This window comes from Taurulus bubalis (assembly GCF_910589615.1).
Source record: "Taurulus bubalis genome assembly, chromosome: 18".
NCBI lineage: Eukaryota > Metazoa > Chordata > Actinopteri > Perciformes > Cottidae > Taurulus > Taurulus bubalis.
The window spans coordinates 11222718-11236985 of record NC_136606.1 but is presented as its reverse complement, the minus strand read 5'-3'; the positions used below and the strand labels follow the sequence as shown (position 1 = coordinate 11236985).

Sequence of the window (14268 nt, the reverse complement as noted above, 5' to 3'; positions counted from 1 at the left end):
ACAGTATTAGAAGCTACTGTCTCAAAGTTATGCTCCAATTGCATGGCTTACAGTCAAAAGTCCCAATATTTGGACATGTATTTTCAATTTTCTTCTGAAAGGAATGGTACATACATGCAGTCTTTTTACAAAATATATGTTCTATTTTTATGTTTATAGATTTTTGTATATGTACACGTATGTATATTTGTACTTATTTCCTTTTCCTGTGTTCGGAAACTGCTGCTTTCCCAATGTCCTTTGGGATAGATAAAGTTCTACCTTATTTAATGTAATTAAATGGGTCCAAAAGATAGTCAGACAACTTTCTTTGGATAGTTTTTAATCTTTTGACATCTAATGTATTCATACTTGTGACAATGCCATAGCTTGTGAATACAATTCGGTTTGGAAGCTAACTCTTCATATGTCACTGTACATACTTATATTTCACTGTATGTACTATATTTACACACTACATATACTTTGGATTCTTACACTTTTATTATTTAATTTTCTTAAATGTCTTCTATGTAACTCTGCTTGCTGCTGTCACAACCAAATTTCCCCTTGGGGATGAATAAAGTATATATCCTATCCTATCTGTAGAGCTATATGATCTATGAAAAATGGCAAATACATGAAAAACCACCAGTATTATCCTTTGATGTGTAATGCAGCGGTCACACATTGAGAATGGAAAAAAGTGCATTTTGTGCAACCAGCAACTCAGAAAACAATACAATTAATGTTAGTTTCATTTACATAATTTTAATTTCTGCTCTATGTACTTTAACTTTAAAATGTGTCTGTGTTTATCTAGCTTTCAGTCCCAAAGCAACTCAAACATTCCCTCAGAAGGACAGAGTCAGCCTCTTCTTCATGTAAAGAAAAGCCAGGTACGTAGCTCCTCCCAGAACACCTATCAACAGGGTGGTGCCAAGAATAACTGGTGCGTTCTTCCGGGCCACGCGAAACGCCACAGGAAGGACAGCCGAGATCAGGATGTTGTTGACATGGCCCAGCACTCTCCTGAAAGCCGGGCGCTCCACCACGCGCTCGTAGTACGTCTCCAGGTTCAGGCGGTTACCGTTGCCCCAGAAGCGGCGGGAGAGGCCGAGGAACTTGAGGCGGTGTAAGGTGACTGCCAGAGAGACGTCGGCCATGCTGAAGAAATCCCCACACAGCCAGGACTGACTGCCTTCTTCTACAAGTGGAAGGCAAGGAGACAAGAAGCACGAAAAGCAAACAGATAGCATGATGTTCAAAATGCTACTGCCATCTAATTTTGACTGGGTTTCAAGAGCCACTACTGTTAATATTAACAATTAAATTGTGTAATTTATTGTGTCACTCTTCCTGGTAAACTGGTTGCTCAGTGACAAGCTATTGTGGTTGTGTACCTGGTGTTTCCTCCACCCTCCTCTGTAGCTCTGTCTCAACCTGATCCATCACACTCTCTAGTTCATCCAGAAGCTTCTTCAGGTACTTCATGTTGTCATGGTCAAACAACTTGGACTGCAACAAACATTTTCATATAGAAATGCAGTGGTGTACATTTACTGTATTACACATTTTAGACAGATAATTGTGCAAAATTAATTTCATGCCTTTTAGGCTGATTAGTTTGCCTTAAAAATAATTGTCATAAAACCTACATAATACCCCAAAAACCCAACCTGCACTCTTTCAACTATGGTTTGTTAAAGAAAAGAAAGTTTATTTGGTGTTATTTACTGTTGTCTGCAGGTCCGGCTACTAGTTAAATTAATATAATGCATTAATGTACAATTGAATACATTTAAATGTGTGATTTTAGGGTGGCCACATCAAAACACAGAAGAAACAGAGTTTCAGTGACAGCTACTTTGCTTATAGTTAGCTTTAGCAGTGAATTAGTTTGTTTAGTCTCCAACATGACTAGATTTAGCTACAGTCCATGAGGCAGCAGTCTCCATGTGTTAGGTGATTCATTGTTCTTCAAATAGGTTAGTTGTCCTTTTCTGTAAAAAGTACAACTATATCGCGTTAATTCAAATGAATAACTTACTTTCAAGCGCCTCTGTTTGGCTATATAAGCATCTTTGAGCTCTGGGTTCTGCTCTGCCAGTTTCTTCAGCTCAGACTGTGTGTTTCCGATCTGTGCTGTCACACAAAAACACAGCATCATGTTAGAGAGACGACTAAAGACTTTGAGCGAAGAGTCTGCTAATATCAGATGTGTGCCGATAATACACCGATAATTTCATGTTAACAGTAAAATATAAAGCATGCAGACAACAATGAAAGGTGTTTAACTAAATAGCACATTTGGAATTTGAGTAGAGCAGTATGAGTGTACTTAAGAACAATCTGCACTGTCTTCATGATACCATCTTGGCACAGAATGAGATCTCTGTAGAATTGTTCAAAATATGTAACAAGGGCGCTTATCTAGTACAACAGCAAGTGAATTTGGCAAATTGTACACCGTTATGTGTGTGCATAATTACTGTCAGACCAAAGCTGTATAAAACTACTCAAAAGCATCACAGGGAGCCTTACTTCGTATACAGGTGGCAGCATACGCTGGTATGTGGGAGTCCACCGTGATCTCAGGGTGAAGGATGCAGCCATGGGTGTAGGCATCCATCTGTAGTGAGTCCAGCAGCTCTCTGTAGTGCTGCACTCTGTGGTAGTATGTGCTGCCCTCTTCAGGGATCAGCTTGGGTGTGCCTTCTGGAGACAAACAATGCATCAAAATGTCACTTTGTTTCCTTACAACTTTTCTCAGAAGAGAATCAACTACACTGCAAGCTTGCCTCGGAAAGAATACACAAGGGTTGGGAAAAGTTGGAAAAACAGTAGGTATTTTGAACACTTCATTTTTTATTTGCTGAAATAGTTCCATGCTTACCAGGTTTTTCTCTCCTTTTAAGGTGACCGGGTGAGACTCTTAGAACAAAAGTACCATGTGAACAAAGAAAAGATGAAAGATTCAAAAATAATATGGAATGAAGGATTGAAAAATTAATATAAAATGAACAGCAAAATAAAACTAAAATATTTGAATTAAAATCAAAGAATAAACAAAAGTACTGAAAGAAGAAAACAATGTGTGAAAACAAGTAGTAAAGTCTGTTGGATGAAGCCTGCCTGGTACCTATCCAGCTTTGCTATTAAATATCAAAACAGTTACCACAAAGTCTTCATTTAGTCTCACCATCATTGAAACTCTGCTCCAGGTAGTCCATGATCTGAGTTGGGTCACAGATGACGTCGTCATTGTGGACTAGAACTGGCACCTCACCAGTGGGATTCAGATGCATGAACCAGGGCTCGTTGTGTTCACTGAGAGGAAGGCTCACATCATACTCCTCACAGAGCAAAGCCTTCTCTGCTATGGCCAGGCGCACCTGCAAAACCAGTTTAGACATCTACTCGTGGTACTAAAATAAATAATAAATAATGATCAAATTATTTATAGAAGTAAAGCTATTTATTGGAAGAATACAGATGAATGGTCATAAAAGACACTTTTAAATTACAGGTTTTAGGCTTAGACCAGATAAAAAGGCCACAACAGATCATATTTTTGCATTAAAGACACATTTGACCAACAGATGTAATGACATTGTCCACAGGTAACTCGATTCACTAGATATTCATTGACTATAGGACAAACATAACATTAGAAAAATGTGTCTGTAGAGATCTATTCGAATCAGTGGGGAGGAGCTGTCCACTGGTCTGTGGTGCTGACGCGAAGAGACGCTCACCTTCTGAGAATTGAAAGACTGCGTCCAGTGATAAAGCGTGAGTTTCGATCCGCTTTGTTTTGCACTCGTGCCACATTCTTGATGTGCATCTGGGTCCTTCTCTATAAGAGCTGTTTTCTCCTCTTGGGATTTCGGGCTGTTTTCCGACGCCATTTTATCTGTCAGTATGTTCGGGGACAAGTGAGGGCAGCACACCTTATCACGGTCAAACAAGAAATGAATGCGCCCCCTTCTGGCTTGGAGTACAATAATCCTCTTCTTCTTTTTGATAGGATTTCGAACAAACTTTTCAAAAAACAAAAATTGCGCAAAGTTAGTTATATATTTACAGTTCACACACGTTCTTCCCCATCTTGTGATTTTTATTTGTTCTTCATTTCTCCCCTTTTCGTTGTTGCTATCAGTTCTGGAAGTAATAGTAGTAATGTAAATGTTATTTGTGAACTAACTATTGTTTACTAACACAAGACTTTAAACGAAATAGGTCTACACATTTACAATGTAAGAAATAAAGATAGCAAATGGTTTACACATGACTCCACTTTTCTACACAGTTCAACACTTACCTCGATCATACTCTTCCAGCTATGCAGTACATACATTTGGACAGCAGAGGTCGCTGTTATCTATTCCTTCAACGTCTAAGCTACTGTTGGCGTACACAAGCTGTTTTTGGTCAGCCACTAGGCCACTAGAGTCACGTAAGGTTATACATATATTATGTTTTAGAGGTGGAATGACCTCCCTGATTCATTGTCAAAAGTATCTTACTGACTAATGTGTTCACTAAAATGTTTTACTTTTGTTGTTAATGGAGTCATTTTGAAGTCAGGTCATTGCAATCATTACCAAAACCCTTCTCCCATTGAGTCACTGAAAACAATAACTGTGTTTAAGCTCTGATATATATACATATATATATATATATATATATATATATATATATATATATATATATATATATATATATGTATATATATATATATATATATATATATATATATATATATATATATATATATATAGCAGTAATAATAAGACACTATGACATTAATACATTATTAATTTGAGAAATGTAAAGCATATACAATCAAACAATAATGAGACTATTACACTTGTTCTCTAAAATACTTAGCCTGCATGTATATACTGTTTAGATATAGTCTTAATTATTAAGCCTTATAAAGTAGGTCATATATGACTATGTTGTGTAACTGGGCAATACAATAAATAAGTATAATCATAACCTCACTAATGATAATCACAGACAAGTGGTACAATTGCGTGGGTGATATGGGAAATAGTATGGTAGGAATTCAGATATGTGTAAAGTTAGGTACGTCTTTCAAATGTTCTGGTGGGGGAGAGAGAGAGAGAGAGAGAGAGAGAGAGAGAGAGAGAGAGAGAGAGAGAGAGTGGGAGGTCCCTGTGGCGTGACGTTGCGATTGGCCCAGTGTCTTTCCTCAGCAGGGACCCGACGCCTCTCGCTCCCTCTGTGGTCAGTGGGTGAGAGGGGGGAGACGAGCGACACAGAACGGAGAATCCGGCGTGCGCCTCCGGTAAATGACGCCCACTATTCACACCTGTACTCTTACCGTTACGCATGCCTTTTGTATTGCATGTCAGTGTCTGGAAGTGCCAGCCTACTGTCCTCACCTTGCTATTTCATGTTCCCCTAGTCATCATCTCGTTGGCTCATCCTTTCATCACACCACCGGTCCTGGATCCCCCAACCTCGGTCCTGGAGACGCCTGAGTCTGCAGCAGCGCACGATCTGCTTTATTTCCAGCCTATATCTGAATGACGGGCGGAAGGTTTGATTTCGACGATGGTGGCACTTACTGCGGGGGGTGGGAGGATGGCAAAGCCCACGGACACGGCATCTGCACCGGACCCAAGGGCCAGGGCGAGTACGCCGGGTCCTGGTCGCACGGCTTTGAGATAGTGGGAGTGTACACCTGGCCCAGCGGGAATACCTACAGGGGATACTGGTCCCAGGGGAAGCGGCACGGGCTCGGTGTGGAGAATAAAGGGAAGTGGATGTACCGCGGAGAGTGGAGTCACGGTTTTAAGGGTCGTTACGGGATCCGGCAAAGCCACAACACACCCGCGAGATACGATGGCACCTGGAGCAACGGGCTGCAGGATGGATATGGGATCGAAACCTATGGCGACGGCGGTAAGAAACACTGTCTTGTAAACATGGCCCAATGTTTGTTCAACGTGTGTGTCACTTTAACGACTGATGATGCGCTATATATATAGTGTGTGTGTGTGTGTGTGTGTGTGTGTGTGTGTGTGTGTGTGTGTGTGTGTGTGTGTGTGTGTGTGTGTGTGTGTGTGTGTGTGCGCGCGCGCGTGAGGATGCTCAGACTCAAACTGAGGGAGGCTATTGGAAATACATCAGTGCATGAATCTCCATCTGATATGATACAAGTTGAAGCTGATATTGCGCACTGCGCACCGTGGTCAGCGCATATCATTTACACCCCCCCCCTTAAGAAACAATTTCTTATCAGGCTTGTAATATTAACTTGCTGGATACAGTTTAGGTTAATAGTTCCTCTCTTATTCCAATGCACATCTCATTTGGCAACAACCGGTTGCTCCTCATATGACTGTGGGAGGAGAGTGACTCCTGGTGCCAGCTCAGTGGCACCATGCCCCTGCTAGAAGGAGTTTGGAAATCAGAGCAAAGCAGTCTGTTTGGAGCCAATTATAACCAGACTATCACCTACTTCTGCACCATTTTCACATTTCACTGCAATAGCACACCTCTTCTTAAGGTGTATCGAAAATGCATAAATGCCAGCTTTCATGATGAAGATGAACTTCTTTTTCTTTTTCTTTTTTTTAAAGTGCTACTTTTAATGCAGTTAAACCAGTCTGCAAGACACTGACACTTGTTTACACATTGGATGCATTTTTTAATTCACTTCATAAATTGAAAATACACAAGGCATTCAGCCAAGTCATACACAGGACACTCAGTGCGAGCCCCTTCTCAGAGCTTTGAGCTCACTAATCAGTGGTGTGTTCACAGATTGTCCGTAGACCGGTGTGAGCAGGGGGGAAACACCCTCACATGCCCACAAACACAAGTGCTTGCAAGCAATGCAGAAAGCCTTTTGACAGTCCTTTCTGGTTATAAAACATCAACGTTTATGGGTGATTTGTGAGCATCATCTCCACTAACGGCGGCTTTATGGTGCCGAATAAATGCCTCACAATTGATGGTTACAGAGGGCTGGGCTTGGGAAATCAGCTGATCCTAGAGGATCTACAGAACATCTGGCCGTCTGACCCTGCAACATCCTGATAACTTGATCTGCAGGGTCACCGATTTGAACTGCAGAGCAGAGCCAGCCTGTTAATCTCACACTGTTTATCCATCTAAATTCCTGCCCGGGCTAGTATATCATTTTCTGTTAGAATCTGACCATTATGGCTTATCTAATTGTATTGGTCAACGAGATTCGATTGCTGGCTTAACAAGCCTTTCTTATTATTAGGATCAGTATTGTAATATGATGCTCTGAAGAAGCTACAGTAGGACATTGTATGCTCATTGGGCTCAGCAGCACCAAATGGGATTAATGAAGTATTCCTCTCATTATGTGACTCATAGCAACTCCTTGTCGTCAGAGACAAACGGATGGTGGTGAATGTGCCTACTGTCAGTGGAGGAGTTATTGGCCGCCTGAAAATAGGCTCCTAGCTGAGTGATTCACATTCATCCCAAGTGATCCTCAGTATCAGTGCCTTAATCAAATCTCTGTGATTGAGTTAGTTATGCTCACAGTCCCAGATCTGAGGGGAAGGGGAGAAAACATTTCATTAGCTGACATAGTCTGCACCCCTACAGCAAGGCTCCTTGGTGCTCCCACATGTAATGCTGTTTCTTAGGGCAGATGCAGAGAATCCAGTAAAATGCAGAGGAAACAGATAAACTTCCTTACAGTCCCCACGAGTACCGACATAAAGCGAAACTCACTGTAGCTATGACGGTAAATGTGCTTTAAATTCTTTTGAGATAGTTTATAGAAATCCCTCACTGGAGACATTTTCTCAGCTTGTACACTATTTCAATTGATTTAGATAAAAGAGAGACCCTTTTCGGAAGTGGGCCCAGTAAGACGCAAGCAAACAGACACACGAGCAGCACTGCTTCTTAAAGTCATTGTCAAACCACTTTTCTATCAGCCGATGTTAACCGTATCTTCTTGGATTTAATGCGTAATAGAGATAGCTTCTCAGAGAATGAGTCTTAATTTAAACACATAAAAAAAGATTTACCTAGTTAAGACAGGATTTAAAATTAGGGACTGTAAAACCGTGCAATACAATTTTTTAATATAATGTGTGGAAGTAATAAAGTACATTTCAATACCGTATTGAATGGTTTCATCCTATTTCGAGGGGATCAGAACCCCTCCATGGGGTCACAAGATGATTTAGATGTATTTCCTCCTGATCTCTCTCTAATCTTTCCTAATTTCTTGTGAAAAACTGGATAGTTTGACGTCTTTAGGCCCCTGAACATATTCACATTAAACAATTTGAGAAGGAAAACCCACTCTTTGGTGGAACTGATCAGAACTCATTAGATGTCACAAGCCGACAATGCTTCATTTAAAGGGGTTCATAATGTAAAACAGTTGGGACTCACTAGGATCTGATGTAGTTGTAACTAGCCTGATTCAGTGACTCTGACCTCTATTGGTTCTTCAGGTACCTATCAAGGCCAGTGGATGGGTGGGATGCGACATGGCTATGGAGTGCGTCAGAGTGTTCCCTATGGCATGGCCACAGTCATCCGCTCTCCTCTCCGCACGTCTCTGGCCTCCCTGCGCTCTGAGCAGAGCAACGGCGCAGTGCTCCAGGACCTCTCCTCCCCCTCAGACATGCCGACAGGCAGTCGCGGCGGCTTCGTCCTTAACTTCCACTCAGACAGCGAGGTCGTCACCGGTAAGAAGAAGGGCCTGTTCCGCCGGGGCTCACTCTTTGGCAGCCTTCGGCAGCTGCGCAAGTCTGACTCTCGGACCTCTATCTCCAGCAAGCGCAGCTCGGCGCGCAGTGATGCAGCCATGAGCCGCATCAGCTCCAGTGACGCCAACTCCACCATATCCATCGGCGATGGCGAGCTGCCAGATGAGGACCTACCTCTGGAGGACCATGTGGACGCCACCACCACTGAGACCTACATGGGTGAATGGAAGAACGACAAGCGCAATGGATTTGGTGTTTCAGAGAGATCCAATGGGATGAAGTATGAGGGAGAGTGGCTTAACAACAAGCGCCACGGTTACGGGTGCACAGTCTTCCCAGATGGCACCAAAGAAGAAGGAAAGTACAAAAATAACGTGCTGGTGCGTGGAATAAGGAAGCAGTTGATTCCTCTTAAGAACCCCAAAACCAAAGAGAAGGTGGACCGGGCTGTGGAGGCGGCACAGAGGGCTGCAGCCATTGCCAGGAGTAAAGTGGAAATAGCAGCTTCCAGGTACTGTGTTTGTGTTCATTCATGCTTCTGTGTGTGCATGTGGGTGTATACTGTGTAAACACAGGGTCAACATCCTCAGGAGTTTATTGTCACCACTGAGGAGTCAGAGCAGTGGCCTGACAAATGTCTCCTGGTTGGAGAGAAGGCTCAGTCTTGTGTAAGTGGAGTCCCATGACAACAGCTTCGACCTTTATACATCATCAACAGTCAGGGCTTTTGTGTTGCGAGTGTGATCATTTTGTTGCTATTCTCTGCCCATATCTTTCATTCCCAGGGAAGGGGTCGGGCATCTTTTGTGTGTGTTTTGTGTCTGTGAATGTGGGAGAGAGAGGTGTGTGTGAACAGTATAGCCATACCTGCGCCCCGTGCCAAGTGCGTCTCGTGTGCCCAATAACGATACCTGCTCCTCCGGCTAAGTATTGCTCTGATGTGGCATCTGCTCTTTAACAGGTGGATGAGATGTGACCTTTTCATTTAACGCCTCCCTCCTACTGGGAAACAGTTCAGCATACGCAGCATCACTTTGACATCCTCTGGTTTCATAGCATCAGGGAATCGTTAGACTGAAGAATGTGAGGATGTGTACAGGCTGTGAAAAGGTCTCTATGCAATAGCACATATTTAGATTTGTTTTCTCTCTCCTTCCATCCCGAGGTGCACATGAATTGCCATGCATGAAAACACACCGACAAGCATGTATAATACAAACAAAGCAAAACACATGTTTATTGTATTTCTGACTCAGACACACACTCGGCACAAAGAAAGTGTAGACTCGTACTCACACAAACAAATGGTAATTCCAAAACAATTAGTAAGTCAATCAAATAATTAACAGAAACATCGGTTAATCAGTTTAATCCTGCTCGGCACAGCTTCACAAACCTCCAGATTTGCTCTTTTCTATGTGTTGTAGATACAATACTTTACATCCTGTTGGGAACATGAACGTGTACAAACCTTTCTGACAATCCGAGTTTAGACAAACTAAACAAAAGTAAATCAGTACTTTGTGCTCTGGACATTTGTAATGGCTTTCATTATTTCAACATTCAACACCGAAGGATTATCAATATTTATTTTATCTGATAGAGACAATGAATAACAGGAGTTCAACTCAGGGCTCAGTAATAGCAGATGAATAGCAGGCTTTATTATAATACTCCGACTTTCTTTTCAAATCTAATAATTCCTCTCCAGCAGGCGGGGAGAGCAAATGTATTATTCTGCATATTTCAAGAATATAAGATACAGATTACATAAAGTGGATTTAACATGCTTAGTATAAAAAGCACTGCATGCTGTTTGCTCCACAGATAACACGCATGATAGTATGAGTGTGTGTCTGTATCAGCAAAGGCCAGCGAGGTTGTGATAAACCCACGGGGAGAAGAGAAAAATGGATAATGTGTTGAAAGAAAAAGCCATCTGATCTCCTATTTGGCTGTGCATTAGAGCAACAATTCACTGCAGAAGGAAACACATAACCTGATGCATAATGTTTAGGCAACAGCAGTAAAAGTATTCAATCTGATACAAAGTGCTTATGGCAGCAAACAAGGTCCCCTGTACTGTAGTAAGTGATCAAATTACTGGCTGCTACGTGCCGCTCCATCGTGTGCTGCTGTAAATCTCACAGCAGGCTCCTCAGTTCTCCTGACCGAAATATTTTTGAGACTGTATTTGTGTAGTGAACAGCGAGGATGGCAGACTGTGACAGTTGTATGCAAGCAGGTTATGCAAGTCTCATTATACACTGCATGGCAAAAGATGCACTCGTATCGATCCAGCTCTAGTCACATGACTCTCTGTCTTTGAATGTGGAGCGTACGCAAAGGGAGGGGAGATGAGGGGAGGGAGACAGAGCTGGTAGAAGAGATGGAGGGAGTAGAAATGGATTGAAGTTAGAGATCCAGGGGATAAATGGTGATTGGATAAGATGGGGGTGCTGAGCAAGAGGTTTGAGGTCTGGAGTGGACCGAAATGAAAAGAGCAGAATTAGTTTTAAAAGGATACAGAGGGGGCACACCCACCCCTACCCTGTGAATTACTGTCCAGAAGAGCTATCCCATCAGCCTCTGGGGTGGAGCTAATGACGTCATGCTTGTGATCAGCCAATCGATAGAGAGCTAGTGCGCTTAGGTGGAGTGGAGTTCTGTGTCTGTGACCCTCATTTACTGTAGTCAGCCTTATCACTGTCAAATGCACTTCTGCTCAGTGTGTGTGTATGCGTGTGCATATGCGTGTGTGCGTGTGTGTGTGTGTGTGTGTGTGCGTGTGCGTGTGTGTGTGTGTGTGTGCTTCAGAGGCCTGTGAACTGAGATAAGTGCCATTGAAGAGTTTACCGTGTCATGATGCTTCTCCCACAGAGCCCTTTTGTTACAGATCAGCAGTTTAGGTATCCTGGTGGCTCCGTGGTGTGTCAGTCTATACGCTGTGTAATCTACTGTAATGGCCTTTGTTGCACCTAAACTCACTGTGCTATCTCATAAGAGCAGACGTCTTAAGATTAATTGTGTGTGTGTGTGTGTGTGTGTGTGTGTGTGTGTGTGTGTGTGTGTGTGTGTGTGTGTGTGTGTGTGTGTGTGTGTGTAGTGTTAAAATGACCTTACAAAAGCTACAGAGTTGCAAATTGGTTTACATTTCTACACAGCTTCTTTCTTCTTCCCTCTGCTTCTTTTTTGTTTTTGTTTAAGTTGATAAAGCACACTGCCTTGCTCAGAATGATGAAAGAAAAGCTAAAACAAACAAAGTGCAAGCTCCAGTGAAAGGTTAACCAACACCTAATATGCAGGTCTATTGGAATAGGAAAGATATTTATATGATGCTTATTTTTTTCTTTACTGCAATCAGCAAAAAGATGAGACTAATGATATTCAGGAGTGTTTAGTGTTGACCATCATCACCTCTGCAAGTGAGGTTGTTTTTGGCTTTGTTTAGCTTTTCCTTTAGTCACACATGTAAATAGATTTCGTTGGTTGGGAAATTGGATAGATTTTGGTGGCGATCCAAAATAAGTATAACTTTAATAATAACTAACCTGATTGTAGATTGATTGGTGTCCAGGAGATGACCGTACGGGAAAAATATTTGATACTTCTAATAAATTCTATTGCAATTGCCATTTTATTCAGTAGTAAAACATTACGCATGTGTATCCATGTACTCTTTTTCTCTCCCTCTCGCTCTCTCTTTCTCTCTCTTTCTCTCTATTTCTCTCTCTCTCTCTCTCTCTCTCTCTCTCTCACACACACACACACACACACACACACCCGCACTTACAAACACACACACACACACAAACACAGACAGACTATCTATATGCATTCATTCAATCAGAACTCACCTCTCTCCACACAGCAGGAACACCTCACACACGTACAAGACAAACACATGCATGCGGCGTGTGCTACTCTACTAGCGTGTCAGCAGTGAGGACTGACTAAATAAGGCAAGGCATCAGTTGGCTTATCAGCACCAGCCAGGAATATATACCCGTCCCACCACTGATATAGCATCCCGCCATCTCACTCACACTATCATCTCTCCTGAATGTCTGTGCGTGTTCGTGTGTGTGTGTGTGTGTGTGTGTGTGTGTGTTCACATAAATGGCAGAAGAGAAGAGAATGGGAGAAACTGTGTGTGTGTTTGGATGTGAGAGATGAGATAAGGATGCTATCATTTGGCAAGAGATCAGAGAAAGTGTGTACGGTGTGTGTGTGTGTGTGTGTGTGTGTGTGTGTGTGTGTGTGTGTGTGTGTGTGTGTGTGTGTGTGTGTGTGTGTGTGTGTGTGTGCGTGTGTATCCAGGGGTGTTTGTTTATCACCTGCTGTGTGATGACCTCAGCCACTCACCACCTGCCCTTTTTGGAGAGAGTTATAGAGCAGTCTGTGTTTCAAAATGTGCACAAAATAATCCCAACCCAGAGTACGTCACGTATGATTCCACCTTGGCTGTCCTCGATGGGGACGACTTCTTCTACTCCAAATAAGGGCAGAGGTGCAATTAGGTTAATTTTGTTTGTGTGTGAGCGAGTGCATGTTTGATCTTAGTGCTGGTGCCACCTCTTGTCATTTCAAAAGTATGTCAAGTTCTTAACTTTATGAAGTAGCAAAATGTACAGTAGCAATGACGCACAAAGCTTACAGTAACTGTAGCTGTGGGAGGGACCGCCAGTCGTCTGAATCAGAGTCAGAGTAAGCAAAGCCACATCCTTCAGTATATTTATCCCCTGACATGTCTCATATTTATGGCAATGTGATGGTGTGAGGTAATACAACATTTATTGCTGACAGAATCTAATGATGCGCAGACACACACACAAGAAATAATCGTGCCTCATATTATCTATATCAGTTACATTAATGACCAGCGTCACTGCCAACTTCTACATACGGAAGAGCTATTAATAATGTAGCTGATGCAATGGCGCATACATGGAGAGTTATAGTTGAGCAGATTTCAAATGACCCACAGTGAAACAAATGACATTGTGTAATATGTAATCGTATTCTGTGCTCCACCATGTTATCGTTACGGGAAATCAGAGTGAGCAGAAAGATGACAATCGATGGAACCTCGGAAGGAGTGTTGATGTGAGGAAAGGCTGATGATGATGATGATGATGATGATGATGATGATGATGATGATGATGATGATGATGATGATGATGATGATTAGGATTGATCTCTCCATCACTCAGATCCAGACTAAAATATCTGGAAAAACCAAACAACTAAGTTTGCCATGAAATGTATGGTTCCCATGTTCACTTTAGCGTTTAGTTTGCAGCACCATTATGCCTAAGTACAGCTTTGCAGAGCCACCAGCATGGCTGTGGACTACTAGTCTAATCATTTGATTATTGCACATCCCTGCTGTAACAGTTTACAGTTCAATCCACAAAATCAATTTAAAAGGAGGTGATGTTAAAAATCAGAGTATATTCCAGGCAGAGGGGAACAGACATGCTCCTAAGCGGCTTTTAGCAAGTAAAGGTTTATCCTACAGACAGGACACTACAGTACTGTT

General features: G+C 42.2%; 2 protein-coding genes across 2 annotated transcripts in view; one reads left to right on the top strand and one right to left on the bottom strand.

Annotated features, from left to right (window-relative positions):
• Nucleotides 1-619: 619 nt before the first annotated feature.
• On the bottom strand, nt 620-3890 carry gdap1 (ganglioside induced differentiation associated protein 1; the record flags this gene model as incomplete). Its single annotated transcript, XM_079234428.1, has 6 exons — nt 620-1186; nt 1383-1497; nt 2030-2124; nt 2524-2697; nt 3182-3374; nt 3738-3890. 6 exons carry the CDS (start codon nt 3888-3890, stop codon nt 834-836), a joined length of 1083 nt encoding a protein of 360 aa, XP_079090554.1. The 3' UTR covers nt 620-833.
• A 1647-nt stretch (nt 3891-5537) lies between these two features.
• The window catches only part of jph1a (junctophilin 1a), a gene marked incomplete at its 5' end in the record, with an annotated part of 26733 nt that continues 18002 nt past the window's right edge, over nt 5538-14268 (top strand). Inside the window, 2 exons of the mRNA XM_079233969.1 lie at nt 5538-5916; nt 8469-9237. Coding sequence (XP_079090095.1) covers nt 5538-5916; nt 8469-9237 — 1148 coding nt within the window. The remainder of the gene's footprint in view (nt 5917-8468; nt 9238-14268) is intronic.